General features: G+C 40.3%; 2 protein-coding genes across 4 annotated transcripts in view; one reads left to right on the top strand and one right to left on the bottom strand.

Moving 5' to 3' along the window:
- The window catches only part of slc75a1 (solute carrier family 75 member 1), a 72,181-nt gene that overhangs the window by 39,211 nt on the left and 14,292 nt on the right, over positions 1-18,678 (top strand). For 2 of the 3 annotated variants that reach the window (XM_076269737.1, XM_076269736.1), the window contains exon 13: positions 4,231-4,641. The exons of the other annotated variant lie outside the window; for it this stretch is intronic. In XM_076269737.1, coding sequence (XP_076125852.1) covers positions 4,231-4,334 — 104 coding nt within the window. In that variant the 3' untranslated portion in view covers positions 4,335-4,641. Of the gene's footprint in view, positions 1-4,230; positions 4,642-18,678 lie in introns of those variants that run through there. 3 annotated transcript variants of the gene reach the window in all.
- Positions 5,197-18,678, bottom strand: part of ppef2a (protein phosphatase with EF-hand domain 2a) — a 29,911-nt gene continuing 16,429 nt past the window's right edge. Inside the window, exons 16-17 of the mRNA XM_076269744.1 lie at positions 6,939-7,026; positions 5,197-5,480 (exon numbers count right to left, since the gene is read on the bottom strand). Coding sequence (XP_076125859.1) covers positions 5,260-5,480; positions 6,939-7,026 — 309 coding nt within the window. The 3' untranslated portion in view covers positions 5,197-5,259. The remainder of the gene's footprint in view (positions 5,481-6,938; positions 7,027-18,678) is intronic.

Genomic DNA, 18,678 nt, shown 5'->3' with positions numbered 1-18,678 from the left:
AGCTGTCGCCTACTTTGCCCCTTCCTGTTTCGTGTTGGAGAGAAGTCACTATTGGTTTTATATTGTTCACGTCACTATTTGCATGAGCCACGACTAGAAAGACTTGCGATAATATCAAACATGTTTGATATTGCCGTAACGGCAAAACTAGAAAAAGACTGACTCCGACTGACTTAAAACCGCTAAGATTAGTCAGGGGGCCTATGTGGTTTCTGTGGGATTGAAATGTTAATTTTTGGAGAGTGGTTGGACTGTCTTTAGAGGTCATTGAACATGGAGAAAAATGATGTCTCCATTTTTTTAAACCTGTTTTAACCCTATTTTTGTTAAATTGTATATTTCACTATAATTAACACCATAAATATTGCCTAAATCACTGGCTATGTTGAATAAAGTTCATAAAACATTTATTTTATTATTTTCAACAGTATGATTGTATGTCAGTATTATGATTGTATGTTAAACAATTAGAGATAAGATCAATAACCAATCAGTTTCACCAAATACACATACTCCATTGCTGAAAGATAGCAAAATCACTCAATCACAGATGAGACCTCAAACAACATTTAATTCATTTACATATACACAACTAGTCTACTAAACCCTATTTGTACTCACCTTCTTAAGACTGGTCTCCCCTTCCTGGATAATGTTTTGCTCTAGATTATAAATAATTCTGTCAGAGCATGTACCGCAGTCGTTTAAGACATCTGTTATTAAGCTCTCCCACAAAAAAAACCAAGCCTTGTATCTATACTGGTCCTCCTGGACCTCAGCGCTGCCTTTGACAGCATAGATACTACTTAGGCTTGAAAATTTGATAGGCATCAAAGACTCAGCACTCGCTTGGTTTAGATCATACCTTCCTAACCGTCAACAATTTGTACAGGTCCATAATAAACCATCTACCAAGATTATGGTAAAATATGGAGTGCCTCAAGGCTCAGTACTGGGGCCCCTGTTGTTTAGCAGATGATACATAACTATACCTCTCCATAAAACCTGATGAATTAACCCCGTTAGCCAAACTTGACTCATGTATAAGAGCTATAAAGAAATGGATGACGAATAATTTCCTGCTTTTGAACTCAGATAAAACAGAAGTCATGGTTTTAGGTTCAAAAAGATGAGGGATGTCCTATCCACATTACAGGCTACATAGTGATCTTCCACTGACCTCATCCACAAGTGTTAAAAACCTGGGAGTTATAATTGACCAGGACCTAGCACTAAGTAATCACATAAAACAGATCACCAAAACTTAATTTTACCATTTAAGGAACATTTCAAAGATAAGGAAGTCCTTCTCCTTACCAGATGCCAAGAAATTAATGTTTTGTCATCTCAAGGATAGACTATTGCAATGCTATTATGCTGGCTGTAATAATACCTGTCTAAAGAGCTAACAGTTTATTCAAAATGCAGCTGCTCACACACACACAAAATATGAACATATTTTCCCCATCCTAGCATCTTTACACTGGCTACCTGTTAAAAGTAATTGACTTCAAAATATTACTTATGGTTCTTGGTTGGTTGCCTGCATTGAAAGAGGACACAACTCATGAAGACGCTCTTTTGTCTGCTTCTGACAGAAGAAGCACTTATCTATGCTGGCAGCAGCTGCTGCTGAACAAGTGTACAAAGTCCCTCTAGATGGACTTGATGCAGTTGCAGGTGTTGCTGCAGGTTTAGAAGATGGTCTACCACGTCTTTTCTGAAGACACTGAGTCCTGCCTGCTTCACATGATTTCTAGTAGCGAATCTTAGCATGCTGCAGATGCTCACTGTTACAGGTGGATTTGTAGCAGTTCCTGTGCCAAACTGCTTTGTTCTCTTGTAAGATAACTGCACTGTAACAATGTAATCGTTGGCTGATCTATGATCCCCATCTCTATACTCTCTCATGGACAAAAACAAGACATTTGGCATATGTCTCTAGTGATGGTTCATTCACCAGTCCACACATATCTGCCACTGGATACATAGCCCAAAATCTGTTTCTTTTAGAATATGTGTGCCATCACCTGACTAACAGAAAGACACACCTCAGAATATAACCTAACTAGACTGTGCCACCATGGACTATGAAAATGTGCTTGCTCAAATGTAGAAGGCTAGAAGGTCACTAATATCACCAACCATGAAGAACAGAGCACTATGTGCTTCAGGTTATTCGATATTCTAAATTCTATCACTGCCAGCTATCATCAGCCAACTGTCAATGGTAGTCAGGGATGGATTACTGCATGGGCCTACCGGGCCCAAGCCCAGGGGAGACAAGGAGTCAGGGGGCCCAAGCCATTGCATGGAATCATTGCCTCAATATCAACACATCATATCATATCAACATATAGGCTATGAATCTGATTGAATTAAAGTATTGGCCATCCCCAAAATGCACCAGAATATAGGAAATCACATCAAATACATTTTTAAAAATGTCCCCCGCAAAACAATTAGTGGGTGGCCCTTAATACACCTGGGCCCAGGGGCCTGAAAGTTCATAATCCATCCATGCTGGTAGTGTCTCTCTTTCTCTCTGTTACACACACACACACACACAACTGTCTGTTTGTCTATCTGATCCTTTAGCCTTTCTTTTCATCACACTTGCATAAGCTACGGAAGGCACAGACTTCAGCTGGTACTATGTAAAAGTCTATTAAGTCTATTACACTTGATTTAACAGAGATCTCTGCACTTTGTGCTCTGAATGGGTGTAGACAAGAACTGACAGAGCAGGCTAGGCCTACACTCAAGCACACTAATAGGCATGAATTGATTGTATTGATATTGAAGTACCGGTATTATTTTTTAGCGGACAATTTCGAGAATTTTAGGCACAATTTCTTGTTAAAGAGATCAATCATCAGCCTAAAAATGTTTTATTATGTTGTATTGTTTATGTGGCCCACTTTTGCACACCTTGTAGGCACCAAACCCTATGCTATAATACCAGAAATGTGAGGTTTATGGACAAAACACCATATTTGACCTTTTCTGAATTTGACCTTTGATTTGGGTCCTTCAAAACCTTCAAAAAAAATGGAGACATGGTTTTTTTTTACTCTTAAGAACCCCTAGAACAAAGATATAATACTCTCCAAAAATTAACATTCGAATCCCACAGGCCCCCAAATTAGACACATAGGCCCCCCTACTATTAACGATCTAGTTGACGGAAGCGCGCCGCAATTCCAGTGCAACTCCCATGACTTCTGTCCGACTTTGGAAATTTAGTCGCCGACTTTGAAAACAGACCAAAATCGTACAATGTAAGGCCGCCATTAGGGGTGTACTCACTTTTGTTGCCAGTGGTTTAGATGGTTTAATGGCTGTATGTTGTTATTTTGAGGGGACAGCTAATTTACACGGTTATACAAGCTGTTGGCAGAGGGATAGAATCCTGGGAAATCTCCCTTATTTTGAAAGCTCAATGTTGATAGGTGTATAGAGGTACACATGTTTTCCTGGAAAGCATCTTTTCATAAATATTGTTCCAAGTATAGAAATTTGCTCTGCATGATTTTAGAGTGTAATATACATGTACATTGATACACACACACACACACACACACAGAGAATGGAATCCACTGATGGTGATCACGGTTGCAGTGACCACTTATATTGATCAAAAACAGAATCATTCCTGTATGCTATTAAATTAATTTTCTTACAGTAGTGTACTTTGTAAGTCTATAGAATTCAGGGGCCTAAATAGCGACACAGTCCATCTTAGGCCTACTTTACATTCATGCAATGAATTAAATGATAATCTCCATGAGAAATAAAATAAGGGGCAGTCGTGGCCTACTGGTTAGGGCTTCGGGCTTGGAACCAAAGGGTTGCCGGTTCGATCCGCGACCAGTGGGAGCGGCTGAAGTGCCCTTGAGCAAGGCACCTAACCCCTCACTGCTCCCCGAGCGCCGCTGTAGCAAGGCGGCTCACTGCTCCGGGTTACTGTGTGCTTCATCTCATTGTGTGTTCACTGTGTGCTCTGTGTGTTCACTAATTCACGGATGGGATAAATGCAGAGACCAAATTCGTTGTATACGCAAGTATACTTGGCCTAGAAACCTGATTTACATTTACATTAAAAATGTAAAAATCATTGTTTCATTTTCACCCAGATAAATGTGATTACTATAGGCGTATTTATCTGTATACTGTACTATCATACACATGTTATGTATACTAATATTCCTCTTTGCTGTTTTTTAACAGTCTATTGGTTGGCTGGAGGAGAGACTTGCTTCATCATCTACTCAGTCCTTTTCCTTGTGCCGCTGATGTTACTGAGCCAATTAGAGAAATGCAAAGATGACTGATGAGATTTGGAGAGTGAGAAAAGACTCATTCCAACACCACATAGCAACAACCTTTACACACAAAGCACACACATTCACAACATCTTCTAATAGTACACTGAAGCACTTTATATAAAAGCAGGGCAGAATGCCACATTCCAGTGTAGTATCACAATTTTTACCAGCTATGCAAGTAAGCAAAGATGTTTACATTCAGGGCTGTTTTAGATAATTTTTTGTTTGATTAACTATTAACTAATACAAATGTATTGAATGTTGTGATATTTTTGGTAATTTTGGGATCTATAAAACGCAATTTACCCAAAAATTGCGTAGTGTACTTACTGAATACCGTGTACTTACTGAAGACCGTGTTTTTACCCCAAACACAAGTCTACTTATGTGAAATAGCTGAAAGGCAGAAAGAAAGCTGAACTAGCTGACAGGTAGGAGTACAATGATAATGTCAATAATCTGGCTATTCATATTAATATTACATGCTGTGGGCAATTGTATTGCACAATAGCCTCTAGTCTACACAAAACCCAAAAACAATTGTTACAAGTTATCGTTGCATTTTATAACTCCAACATTTTATCAAGCCCAAAATATTTAAATGTGTTTATTAAGTACAAAATAAGACAAAAAAAAGTACAGTACAGCATTTTTCTAAGTTAACTTCAAGTTTGATTTCCCTCATTCAGCATTATTGGGGGTCAATATCATAGTTTTCACAAAATATCTTTCTAAATTTTAAATACAAAAATATATCATGGTCACACAGTATTAGCCTATTGCCTAATACTTAAAATCAATATTTTCCTCTGATAGTGGACCTGTTTCATTATGGAAACACTCTCTGGCTTTGCTGAATGACTTTTCTGGCTTTCTTTACACTTTTATATTTTATAATTGAGAAAACTATCCATGGTCCTTTCTGCTTAGGTCAGGACATGTCTTTGGGGTTGAATATACTGCGTCCACGTTCCAGTCGATTTCGATCAACGAAACGAAAAGCTTCCATGAACTCCTCAATGTCAATACTGCCATCATTGTTGGTATCAATGCTCACCAGTAAATCTGAAATAGCCTCGTCTGAAATCTCCATTTTTAGATAGGCACTAAGTAGCCTCCATGTCTGTCGGAAGTCCTCAAAAGAGATCAGTCCTGAGGGTGAAAATAGAGTCACTGCAATTTCAAATGGGGTGTTTCAGGTTTCCTACAAGCATGGCATAGGCTACACAGTTGGCATCTAGTCATAATCGTGGTTACCGCCCCCATGGGGGAAAATTTTAATTTCGATTGCATGTAATCTAACTGTACGTACACACCGCCGCCGACTTGAGCTTCCAAAAAGTCAGGATGTCATTCATTTGCAATGGAAGCCAGCTTCTCTCAGCTGCAAGAAGCGGCAAATCCGTCAGCGTCGCGTTTTGGGCGTCTTGAGCGTCAAGCAGAAAGTTGAAAGTAAGTCAACTTTATGGTAATGAGCTATGACGTGGTTCAGCGACCAACGACCAGCAATCAATTGGAATACACAGCCTTTAAATAAAGTAGTAAGATAGAACATGATCGAACGTAGAATGCTGCCACGTCAGAGCGGCCAAAGCGTCCAAAGCTTCCCGGTACTTTTTTGACAAACGTCCTTGACAGGGCGACCCAAGCTTCTTTGGAAGCTCAAGTCAGCGGCGGTGTGTATGTACAGTGATGGAGGTGCCGGCGTGAGTACAGAAAACACCTTTAAAAAGATTAAATTTTTCAGCAAACAAACATCAATAAACGGCACAAACACGTTTGGACTGAGAGTTATCTGTGTGTCAACGAGGTTAAGAGTAACATTAAGTTCCCTCATTTCGCTAATTCCAGTTAAACTGCCAGAACTGTCTCGAGTGTACTCATAAGTTGCATCTGAATTTATTCTCACATGAATGTACATTCCCTACAATGTTTGTGGGAATAGTTTTAACAAGTAATGTGTACCAGTTGGTAATGTTACACTGACGATATAAAGTTAGCCAGTTAGCACCCTAATGACGCTACCATCGAATATTAGCTTCCAGTGAAATTTGTCGTCAACATTGGGCAATCAAAGGTGAATTAGGTTGTTAGCATACACTGAACAGTTAAGTAAACACAATTCCTTCAAATCATTGTGTTCAGAAACAAGCAGAACTCCACCTGAATGTAAAACGAATGTATAAAGTCTAACTGCTAGCGAGTTCGCCCATTGACTTCTGTGATGTTCGTATGCTCTCTCCCACATGGGGGACGGTAACCGTGACGTCACATTGTCGCGCTACATGTCGGGAACGGCGAGTATGTAGACGCCTTTAGCTGTCTGTATCTATTAGTTTTCTTGTCTAAAATATAAAAACTTCACTTCAAGGTTCACCAAGATTCTAGGATCAGTTCCTGGATTCATGCTGATGAGATTGTCTTTTTTAAAAACATTATATATCATCATGATAGAAAACAAAGTTATTTATTAACATTAACATTAAAAAGGTTGTGCATTTTGCCGTAAGTCTGAAAGAGCCAATGATTTTTAAAATAACCTGTTTATTCATCTTTACTGGGGTGCTACTAAGTATGGACGGCTCTGTATATTTCTTCTCATTTCCTTACCTGAATTGTCAGTGTCAACGATCCTAAATATTGTCTCCAAAGTGGATCGATGCTTGTAGAGAGTCTCCAAAACAGTCTGCTCTACACGCTACACAGACAACAACAGAATGAAGTCAGTTATTTGAAAATATTACTGAAGCTAGTGTTCAAAGTATTTTTTCCCCTGGTAGGGCTTAAGCATCAAGCTAGTTTTTTTAAATGAAATCCTATGGGGGAAATGGCTTACATAGCTGGAACTATCCTATTATATGAAAAAAACTCTGGTGCACTCTTTCTCCAGTGCCACTGTGAGACAGATGCCAAGACAAACTCTGATTGACCAAATGGGTTGTCTAATCTCTGAAGGATGAAGGCCCACCCTCTAGGCCTACAGGTACACAAATAAATCTATTTAGAGTTTGCACTAGAAAACTATCCCAAGAAAAAATAAAATAAATTTTGTTACAATATTCCACTGGCCAAAGGACACAAAGACAGCTTCTTCACCCAAGCCACCCCGCTGAAGCGAAGCGGCGGTAGTATAGGTTTAGTCAGAGTTTTTTTCTTCCGTTTTTTTCCGCATGAGTAATTTTCCGTCAAGGTTTCCCGGGACATTGAAACACCGGGGTGCACGAAACTTGGTGGGCATGTAGCCCCGCAAGGATAGCATGGAACCATTTTTTTTTTTCGTTTTGATCCGTCTCCCCCAACCCCCCCTATATGAGGCTACTCATTTCATGTATAGTGCCACCTAGTTAAAAATGAAAAAGCAAAAATGAGATGTAATCGCAGGTATCTGTGACCTAACATAGTCACAACTGCACAAAATTGGAAGTGTAGGATCATTATGACACCCTCTGAATGCACGCCAAGTTTTTTTGGAATTCCGTTCATGGGGGCCATACAATAAATTAATTTATGTTACTGTACACCAAGTGGCCTGTAGGTGACCGGACACAGTTTTCTGTGAATATCTCGAGAACCGTAGGGCCTAGGAGGACCACCTTTTTTTGTATGTTGGTCTTAAAGGGCCATGTCAACCCATCCCATAACCATTCATTTCATGTATAGCGCCACCTAGTTAAAAATGAAAAAGCAAAAATTGGGTGTTGTAATCACAATATCTCTGGCTGATATGGTCAAAACTGCACGAAATTGAAAGTGTAGGATCATTATGACACCCTCTGAATGCATGCTAAGTTTCGTGGACTTCCGTTCATGGGGGCCATACAATAAATTAATGTATGTTTACATATAGTGCACCAACAGAGTTTTCTGTGAATATCTTGAGAACCGTAGGGCCTAGGATGACCAATTTTTTGCGTATGTTTGCCTCCATGTTAACCCATTCCATATGCACACATGTGCATAAACAGATACACACGCACACACATACATTCACAGTAATCATACGTATGCAAGGATTAAAGTTCACCGTCATAGGACGGATTTCCGTCAATTTGATTTTAGAAATGTCATATTTGAGATCGATGCAGAAAAAAATAGGAGGGGGGTGGGGACTATCACCTTTGCTTTTCCAAAGAACACGTATGGAGGACTAACGGTCTAAAAGTTGGATTATAGTGACACATTAGATACAGCTGATGAGGTTGGCCAATCTGTTTAACTTTTTTAGATATGATATTGTGAGCTCTATGTGCGAATTCGGAGAAGAAGCGTAGGCTGTGTTCTTTTCGTGCATCAATGTAGACAATTTCTTACGCGAACTCTTGTCAGGGGAGGTCATTCATTTTGGGTGTCACCTATGACTTGAACAGATAGCCTTCTATGCCACCCGATGTAGTAGGCTACTATTATTGTTACAGTTTTTAATCAATGCAACTAACATTATGTGTAAAGCGACGCAATATAAACCGTAGCCTATGCAATTTATTATCCCATCTGTTATGACATGTACAACAATGTTTTTCACAATTTGCGACGGAAGGTTTTGACTGAGCGTGTTCGCATAAAAAGAAAATAATATCAGTCATCATTGCGAACTGTTGAGTAAGGGGGTCAGTCTGTTTGTGACGCACAGACAGCCTTGTAGCCTATTTTGCTTAGGCCTCACTTTTAACGACAGTAGGTTGTGAGTGTATGTTGACAAAAAATAACCATACAATTAAAATAGTCAACTTAAAACTTTGCTATAAAATATTATTAATTTATAGCACAAAACCATAACCAGTAGGCCTACCAGAACCTCGCATATTAGCGTCATGATTTGTGTGCGTCTATTTGGCAAGGCCACTAGCTGTCATGGATGCGTTGTTGCTAAAGGAAGGCAGGCGTCAAAAGTTAAAAAATAAATGGAGATGGGCAGCTGTTGGAAACGGGGGAGAACTAACAAGCCATGGTGTAAAGAAATTAAAGTGCCAGGGGTTTGCTTTTGCGCGGTTCGCTGCAAGAAAATTGTTTATGGATGCAATAGGAAAACGTTTTGCACGCCACCAATCAGAAGACCGCCATAAGGTTAACGTTCGTGCACTTCAGGACATCTTCCCTACCTGGTGCAACTAGCCACCACGAGTCCACGACAGAGGTAGGCTACGTTTATCTATGGCTGACCGTTTTTACGTTTAGAAAGTAGGCTACGCATGTTCTTTCATAGCGCAACACGACCTGTCCCTCACCATATCGCAACCTCTTGTCAACCTTATACAATCTGTTGCTGAAGACAAAAGCACCGTCTCCAGATTGTCGTTATCAAATGCGCAGACCTCCTGCATGAGCACACACAGTATTGCTGCTCATTGGAAAACTGAGTTGTCTGTAAAACTCAAAATTACCATGTTTTCATTAAATGCGGATGAGGCAACAAATGGAAATATGAACAATATCTAGAATGTTCGGATTCGTTACTTTGATGATGAAATGGGAAGTCTTGCAAACTTGATTTTATAGATTTTACTTGGTGTTGAATTGCATATTAACAAGAAAAAAATCTCCCCTTTAAACACTTTTGGCCTGAAGTGATTAAATAAGAGTGTGTTAAAGCCTTTCTACAATATTGCTGCAGTAGAAAAGAACAGCAATGGCTAATCAGCAATGGTCAGGGATGGTACTAAAATATATTTTTGTTCATCAGGAAAACTCAATCTCAATCAAGAACACTCTCAATTCGCCTTATTCACATGGCGGCCATTGGCGGCTAAAACGAGGCTACAGGGTACACAAACCATAGGATTGTTATGTTCTATGCATTCACTTGTAGATGGCATTAATTATATAGTAAGTGTACCCCGTAGCCTCGTTTTGGTTTAAACAATGGCCGGCGTGTGAATAAGGCGAATACTCTCTTTACTTTGCTGTTTGCATCTTTTTGTACATTAAAAACCAATAGGTTTTCTCTATAGGTAGATAAGAACAACGTATGACTTATGGCGTGAAAAAAGTTCAGTCAAACGATTTTTTTTCACTTTAATCCCTGCGTATGACACATACACACACACAGTAGACATATGTACACATGCATGCACATGCACACACACAAGCACATGCACTCACACACACACACACACAAACATAACACATACACGCACACATGCACACAATTCAATAATTTCTCAGAATTATGAACAGGCAAGATGGGGGTGGGGTTGTTTTAATGTATTTTACATGTGAAATCTATGAACTAATCATGTTTTGGTAGATACCAGTGAGAATTGAGTGTACATAATGCACAGCAGCCAGACCAGCAGATACCCTGAATTACTGAAGCTAAGCAGGCTTAGTTAGTACTTGGATAAGAGAGAGTAGGTTCCTGCTGGAAGTGGTGTTGATGGCTGGCCAGTAGGTGGCACTCTTCCCTGTGGCCAAAAGCCACCAAACAAATATCAATCCCAATGCCCTATTGCAGTGACAGGGACACTGTACTGCAGGAGATGTTTTCCTTTGCATGAATGTTAAATTGAGGTCCTGACTCACCATGGTTGTTAAAGATCCCATTGCACTTATCGCAAAGAGTAGGTGGTTCCCTGATTTGCTTTACGTACACATACATAAAGACACATGCACACACACACACACACACACACACACACACACATGCACCCACACATACAAACACACCTACACACACAAAAACTAACTTACATTTGTACTTTTAATCAGTCATGGGTGTGTTTTGGGCGTAACATCCTTTAACCCTCTATACCCCAGTGGAATTCTATAACAATGCCCCAGATTCCTGGGAATTCTAAGAGAAAAGGGCAATTTGAGAAACATTTCAAATAACCAAGAATAACTAAAAATCTAATGAAAAGTGTCAATTGTAAGTTTCTTTCAGTTTCAAGATTACAAATGATATATGATCCATTAAGAATTGTATATACATGTTTCCCATAGACGGCCATAGGCCTACTCACTTACAGTCTCAAAGTTTTTCACTAACAAAAAGTTATAAATATGGTTCACATATTTCTGTATTAGAAGCTGGGAAACAAGATACTATATGAGTACTGATTTCATTGAAATAGACTGGCATATCTTGCACTTATTTGGGATTTAGCTGGACAGTGAGCCTTACAGCTAAAAAATGATGATATGAACTAACGTGGCCAGAAGCATAGCGCATGAAATCGTGACTCATTTGATAAGCATGTCACCAAGAACAGGGACTGTTAAACCTGACATGGATTTACGTTTTGTTTTATATGCACATCATGTTATATGATTTATCTAATCTTGATCAGTTGATGATAATGAACCTGTTGCACTCGTTCACTAACCTTCAACCTATCCTGTGCTAACATTACGAGTCTCAGACTAACGTTACATCAGTGAAGGTAGCAAATTAGCAGGCTTTTTTGTAATCACAAAGATGACGAGACATTGGCCTACTTGTATACAAATACATTTTCCTGACATCCATAAGCTAGCCTGGCTAGCGCCACCACTTCTCAATGAGACGTGGTCTGGAAACCAAACGTTCATTTTCTCGTATTTGAAAAAAATGCCCAGATCCGTTTATTGGGTGCCACGGATGTCTATCAAATGCGTCTGTGCATAGCTCATCATCGTCTTGCTTTCCCCCTTGTTCTGTGATTGGTCCCCTATCTCAGGCGAAAATTTGCTCCATGGTCTCCAGCATGGAGGTATTATATATAACTGGAGAGAGTGACTAAGTCCCGCCCTCCATACAAATGAATGGTGGAGGCTAGGCTAGTAAATCCGGCCAATTCATAGTCAACGCCATCTTGAACACTGGGGTTCGGATCCAGCGCCAAGTTACAAAGCTGGAAATGACGCATGGACCAACGTCGATTTTTATTGGATATTCTGTAAAAAGAGAGTCGTCCTCCAGTAAGAGGGTGGCGATAATGCACATAAAGTCCTTGCCTCATAACAAGAAGAAGAAAAAGTTGCTCTGGAACGCGCATGGAGTCCGAGTGGAGTCGCCCTGAAGCGCAACTTAATTTAATTGGATAACACAGCGGCTCTAACTAAGAGCGGTGTACCTGATGTCCTGCTGCCAATATGCATTCGAACATGACGTGAAATATCTGTAGTCGAACTATAAATAAACTATTCGGTTTTTAGTGCCAAGTGTAGCGCATTTTTACACTCCAACACATTTTCCATAAATAGGCCAATGCTATAAAAAGTACATTATGATAATGCACCTTACTTAATCAGTCATATTCAAATGATGTTAACTCAAAGAACAATAATAAATACTACAAATATGGTATGCAGATATTTAATCTTATACTGATGGCAAAACTATATTTCTTTCTGTTATCCACTCCAAGTACTTGGCTGTAAGTAACATGGCTCTGAATTAAGACATTAACCCTTAGAACCCTAGACTGTTTTAAGGGCTTTTTCACTACCTTTAGTTAGAAGCATTTATCCTGGTCATTGTAAGTGCCATACACAAACAAGAACAATGAGCCATGAACAAAGTGAAGGGAAAAAGGTGTTTCTTTGTCGAATAAATTGGGATGTAATGTGAGTCTTGAATTGGATGCCATGTAGGAATTTGCTAGGATCTCAAAACCGGATTATGAACATGCTATGCCATAGAGAAACACATTATAGCGTTGGATTATGAACATGCTTTGCCACCACAACAACACACAAAAACGTGGGGTAAGTAAGTCGAGCTATATGAAGTTATTATTTTGATGTCACTTCGTCTGTTTTATAACCCAGAAGGATGTACTTGGTATCAAATGATAGCTGGTTTTTGTACATGATGTTATTTTGCAGTCACGTTGTCTGTTTTTATAGCCCAGAAGGATTGATATACTTGGTACCAATGGATAGCCCTGTGCCTCCTCTTTCTTCTGATATGCCATATCTATGCGATCACGGGTTCGCGAGTAGCCTAATTCAAACGAGAGTGTGGGTGCGCAGGTGAACTAAATATGATGCAATTTGATTTAATTTCATGATTTTTTGCATTTTCATACTTGATCGCACAGACAAGTGTTTAGTCTTGTTGGAAAGCCCCACTTCTGCTCTGTCACGCAGTTAAGGTTTCATCTCGTTGCAATTACCGGAGCAATGTAACAAAGAACTCAGGCAACGCAGCAGCCTGCCTCTGCCTGACCAGCTATGGCAAGAACCACACGCAGTCAGCAAATTATGTTTTTATAAAGTAGCCTAGGCGAGACACTGTTAGCCTACTTTTATTGGAGCCATCCGGAGATATGTGCCTAATATGCTTGCATTTCACCCGAATATTATCAAAATATTTTTGTAACAGCGTTACCGCGGGCATCCGCTTATTTTTGATCAGCCTCACACGTCAATGTCAGAGCCTACCTAACAAGAACAGCCCAACGCAGCTCACTTTGCTATGATTCGTGTCACATTTTAACATTTTATTAACATTAATGTTCCAAGTCATCATCAACTCACCTGTTGTCACTGAGGTTAAGTAAGTAGTAGTCTACTGTCAAGTGTTTTTAACAGATGACTTGAATTGTCCCCTGCTGCTGCTGCACTAGGCCTACTCACAATTTGATTAGAACCGTAGGCTACACTTCCTTTCAAAGTACCGTTGAAAACGGCAGCAATCTTTTTTTTTTTTAATTTTCACTGAACGGAGCTGGGGGGGCCAGCAGGGTGGCCAAGCTTTGACCAGTGGTGGCCGTGGCCCCCCCTGGCCACCACGTAGCTCCGCCCCTGCTCACCTGTGGAGTTACCATCCAAATGAAGCAGCGGTGTCAGAGGCACAGTAGACGGCCAGAGCATCGCCAGGCGTCCAACATTGTATGATTGCATACGTTCCGTAAATCCTAAATGATGTCCGGGGTCTGCTATTTACTTAGGCTGCAAAGCACAGGTATTTATTTGAGGTAGGCTTATTCGAGGCAGACCTTTATTTCTTACATTGTACGTTATTGTGAGACATGCGTTTTGTTTGGAGCGGCATACCAGGCTATCAAACGCAGACGATTTTCGGTTTTGGTATGGGATTTAATTTACTTTTTGACTTTTATTATATAGTTAAATGTTGAGACTGATGGGCATTTAAATCTAGAGGGTATTTGATGATCACTGTAAAGTTTCGTGTAGTTGAAAAAGTGTTGGAATTTCCAGCTGTTTATTGCGAGACAAGGCCTTTCCTTCATGCATTGAACGTGCGCTGTGCTCTAATGGAAACCTTATTGCATAGTGAAGTAGCCTAAATTGAGTTTTTTTTTTTTTTAATTATGCATGGTTTACTTTTAAATTCGTAGGCTGGAATGCCTCGCGGCAATAATTGTGTTTAAATGTGCTTCAGCCTTTGGCAAGCTCCAAAGGGGGCGGCTATAGGTTGAGAGCAACGTGTTGGAGACCCATGGTGTAACGAGACAAGGTCTTTATGCCGCTGTTGTGTAATTTATTGTCTTTAATCATGTTTAGGCTATGTTTGTTTGGGACAAACAACAACGAAACAATATCAATACAATTTTCTTTATTTGTCATATGATGGATAAACAACTACAATATGCACGTCTTCTCATAGGATCCTCAAGAAATACTCACTGAATAACGTTTGGCTGTAGCCGCCGGATAGGTACCCGCCCACCAACATGTACGCGCATGAGAGCTCGTGCCCAACACGGATTTTCGTGCATGGAGCTGGTTCCAAATGCTCCATGCAGTGCCATTTTTGAAAATGGCGTATGCTAACATGCCGAAGCTAATCTGCACGCTCTTGATCCCCTGGTCTCCAGGCTGCCTTAGCAGCGTCAGAGCCTGTCTACGGAGAGCCTCCCCACTCTCTATTAATCCCATACAAACCGAATTTGGCTGCAGTTCACCAGAGTTCACCTAGATGGCGATCGCGGGCGAGTCCAAAATACATGGGGTCCTATGGAGCTACATGGCTACATTTATTGTTTTCACCTATTTAACAACTGAAACCCTCAGATTTTATTTTATTTTTCGCAAAATGGATATGGATTTTCAATCAAAAGTGAAATAATCCGGGAGTCATGTCCTTTCGTTTTCTTACAGGTTGGGTTGTTGTTGCCCATAACACGCTAGCATTGATGCTATGCTATGCTATGATCATGCTAATGAATGACGTCATTGGCACGTTTGAAAGGCTTTTTAGAACAATTAAGTGACTTAAAAAATATAACACTCAACCAAGTGTATTGTCTTTGCCTCCCCTTTCGAATACAATATTCAAATTACTTGAAAAAAAATTATATCCCGAGAAAAGTGGAGATTGAGGGGTACAGCTCCATAGACCTCCATTCATTCTGGACTCGCCCGTGAGCGCCCCTAGATGCACTACCACACCGGAAGAGTTCCGAGAGTGAAGGTTCTCTCCTTATTAGACATTCTCTGGCAGTGTGAATCAAATCGCGCGCAAGGCAGCATGGGAACACCCAGGCTATCCATAAGCAGAAAACACAACGGTTCCCGCTTTGGTTAGTCAACAAAAACTCATTTAGAGAGACATACATAAGTAGTAGTTTGCAATAACTATCTGTAAGTGGGATAACTATAATGTTAGCTTTACTGTACATGCCAGAAAGGGGTAATGTTAATGTTATGTGTTAAGATATAACTGCAAATAAACCTGGCATGGGTTTATCATAAACTTTATTGTTAATTAGGCCATGACCCATCACTGAATTATGCCTATATTTTGCTGGTGCTAGCTAAACTCAAACTGATTTTTACAGTGACAGCCATACAATTTTTTTTTATGCCAGAGAGGCAGCTAAGTCAGTCATGACAAACGGGAGGATGCTAACGTTAAATATATTACACTTTCATGTTTTTATTTTGTCATTTTCTTACATCAATATGATCGTCACTTACATCAAAACATGGTGGATGCACATCAATACTATCTCATCTAATGAGAAAAGACGCGGACGCTTGTTAGAAGCCATAACTCCAGAGGCACCGTAAGTCCTCAGCCGGTCAGTCAACAGGCTAAACTCAAAATTACCGGAGAAATGTCAATAGCGACCTAGCCATTTAAGTGTGTCAAAATAAAAGTCTGGTGTTTATGTATCCACTAACGCTGTATTATTTCATGTATGAAGGTTATACTGTAGCAGATGTCTCTTTAAGAATTGCGGCCGGCCGCGGCCGTTACAGGAGAATATAGAGTGTCCCAGTGACGCCACTTCCATTTGCCTCCATGGGACCTATCTTTCAAAAAAAATTGAACGCCAGAAATGATTTTCTGGTCCCGGTTGACTTGTGCCTTGAATTACCCTATGATGTTTGTCAATTTTAAAGACAATTTCTCATGTAAAGACATTTGCAGTTTGTTTCGTAACTATTGAATTACAACATTGTGAAAGATCGTAATTCCAACGACTACAAACCCATCAGTCGCGCTAGTGACGTTAGCTCATTCACAGCCATACTAGATTGTACAAGCATACCAGCAACAGATTGGGCTTTCCTTACCGATGAAAATACCATGAGTCAGAGGATTAAACACATCAGGTAAGTTGTATTCGTCCATAGACTGTACATTAGATACTGTTAAGTGACATAGCAGGCAGCAAGATGCAACCGTTAACTAGCATAACAGCTAGCATGCTAATCTTATCGTTTCATTACGTTGGTGACGTACATCGTTCGAGACGAGAGATGTAGTCCACTGAGCGGATTCGCACAAAACCAACATAACTTTTGAAGTCTATCGAACAACAGTACTTTCTTGACGTGAAAAATTATCTTTTAAATTCACACACATCATATGTGAAATTCGTGGCACAATTCAAACTGGACCAAAAAATAATTGTTATCTCTCCATTAACTCCCGTTCATATTTTTTTGAAAGACAGGTCCCTTGTAGCGGAAGTAAAACGGAAGTCACTGGGACACTCTATAGAACGGCCGTCGACGGCCTTTAAGGGGTATAGAGGGTTAAACCAATGAGAATGACATCTGTCATTCCCTATAACAGGGCTCTTCAATTGGCGGCCCGCGGGCCGGATCCGGCCCCCGAGATAATTTGTACTGGCCCTTGAAGTGTAATGTTGATATATGAGCAAATCCGTATATTCGGCACACACATCCGTAAACAGCTGGCGGAAAAATCGATAATGGAGGTAGGCCTACAGCGGATTCATTTGTTGTGTGTTGTATCTACATGCGCCAGTAGGTGACGCCTATAAATAAAAAACTGTATTATGCAAAGACGTTATTTCTGCCTTGCTTCGTTCTACGCAGCGTCTGTCATGTTGACGCGTGCCAAATCCAAGTTGTTCTCCTCAAAGAATGAAGCATTTTTTGGTGCATGATTCTCTGTGTGCCTCTCCAGTTCAAGCAGATCATCGCGAAAACCTTCCACATCAAAAAAATGGCACATAGAGGAGGCACAGCTGTGCAACATCAATGTTGTCTGTCAAGTCATATTTTTATTTTTGCCCAATATCCTTGCCACTCGCAATGATGCTATATCTCACATACAGCGCATTACTATGGTTAATTCTCTCATGTACAGGAGTAGGTTTAAAAGTTTAACCATGATGGCCTACTAAAGTTTACTAAAATGGAACTAAAGTTTCACGCAGCTTCACGCCGCTTAATGCGCGGCGGAAGTGGCCATTTGAAAGTAATGCCCACTGTACCTGTTTTGGCGCCCGAAATAGGCTATATTTTGACGGACCGCTCAAACTTGTCTCTTTCAAGGCCAGCAAGCAAACAAGACAAAATGTCTTTATCTACCTTAGGAAAATGTAAAGTTGACTCAGAGAACAGGCAGTTCAACAATGAATGGACAGAGAAATATGCGTTTATTACAGTCAATGTGAAACCTGTGTGCCTAATCTGCAACGAGTGCCTCGCGGTGTGTAAAGAGTTTAATTTGAGAAGGCATTTCAAGACAATGCATGCTAACTTTGACACTACTTTCCCACCGGGGTCCGTTGCCCGGAGGCAGAAGATATCGGGGCTTACATCTTGTTATGAGCAAAGACGTCGCATGATGTTTCGGCCTGTACGGATCAGGAGAGGGCAACAGCAGCATCTTTGAGAGTGCATGGATACTGGGCAAAAAGAAAAAGCCGTTTACAGATTCAGAGACAGTCAAGGAGTGTATGCTGGCATCCATTGAGGAGGTTGTAACAGATGAGAAAACTCGAAAAAAAATTATCGACTTGATCAAGCAAATTCCAATCTCTGACTCGTCAAATATGAGGAGAGTCGAGTGCCTTGCATCGGACGTTTTCGAGACGCTTTTGGACAAACTGAGGAAGGCCGAGGTGATGTCTTTGGCCGTGGATGAGTCGACAGATAACAGTGATATTGCACAGTTGTGCCTCTAAGTGCGATTTTTTAA

Source organism: Alosa pseudoharengus, unplaced genomic scaffold (genome assembly GCF_046254945.1).
Source record: "Alosa pseudoharengus isolate Yale_2024_CS ecotype anadromous, Long Island Sound unplaced genomic scaffold, YU_APseudo_1.1 YU_APseudo_1.1_scf_6, whole genome shotgun sequence".
Taxonomy (NCBI): domain Eukaryota; kingdom Metazoa; phylum Chordata; class Actinopteri; order Clupeiformes; family Clupeidae; genus Alosa; species Alosa pseudoharengus.
Note: the sequence above shows the minus strand (reverse complement) of the source record. Positions and strands in the feature narration are given on the sequence as shown.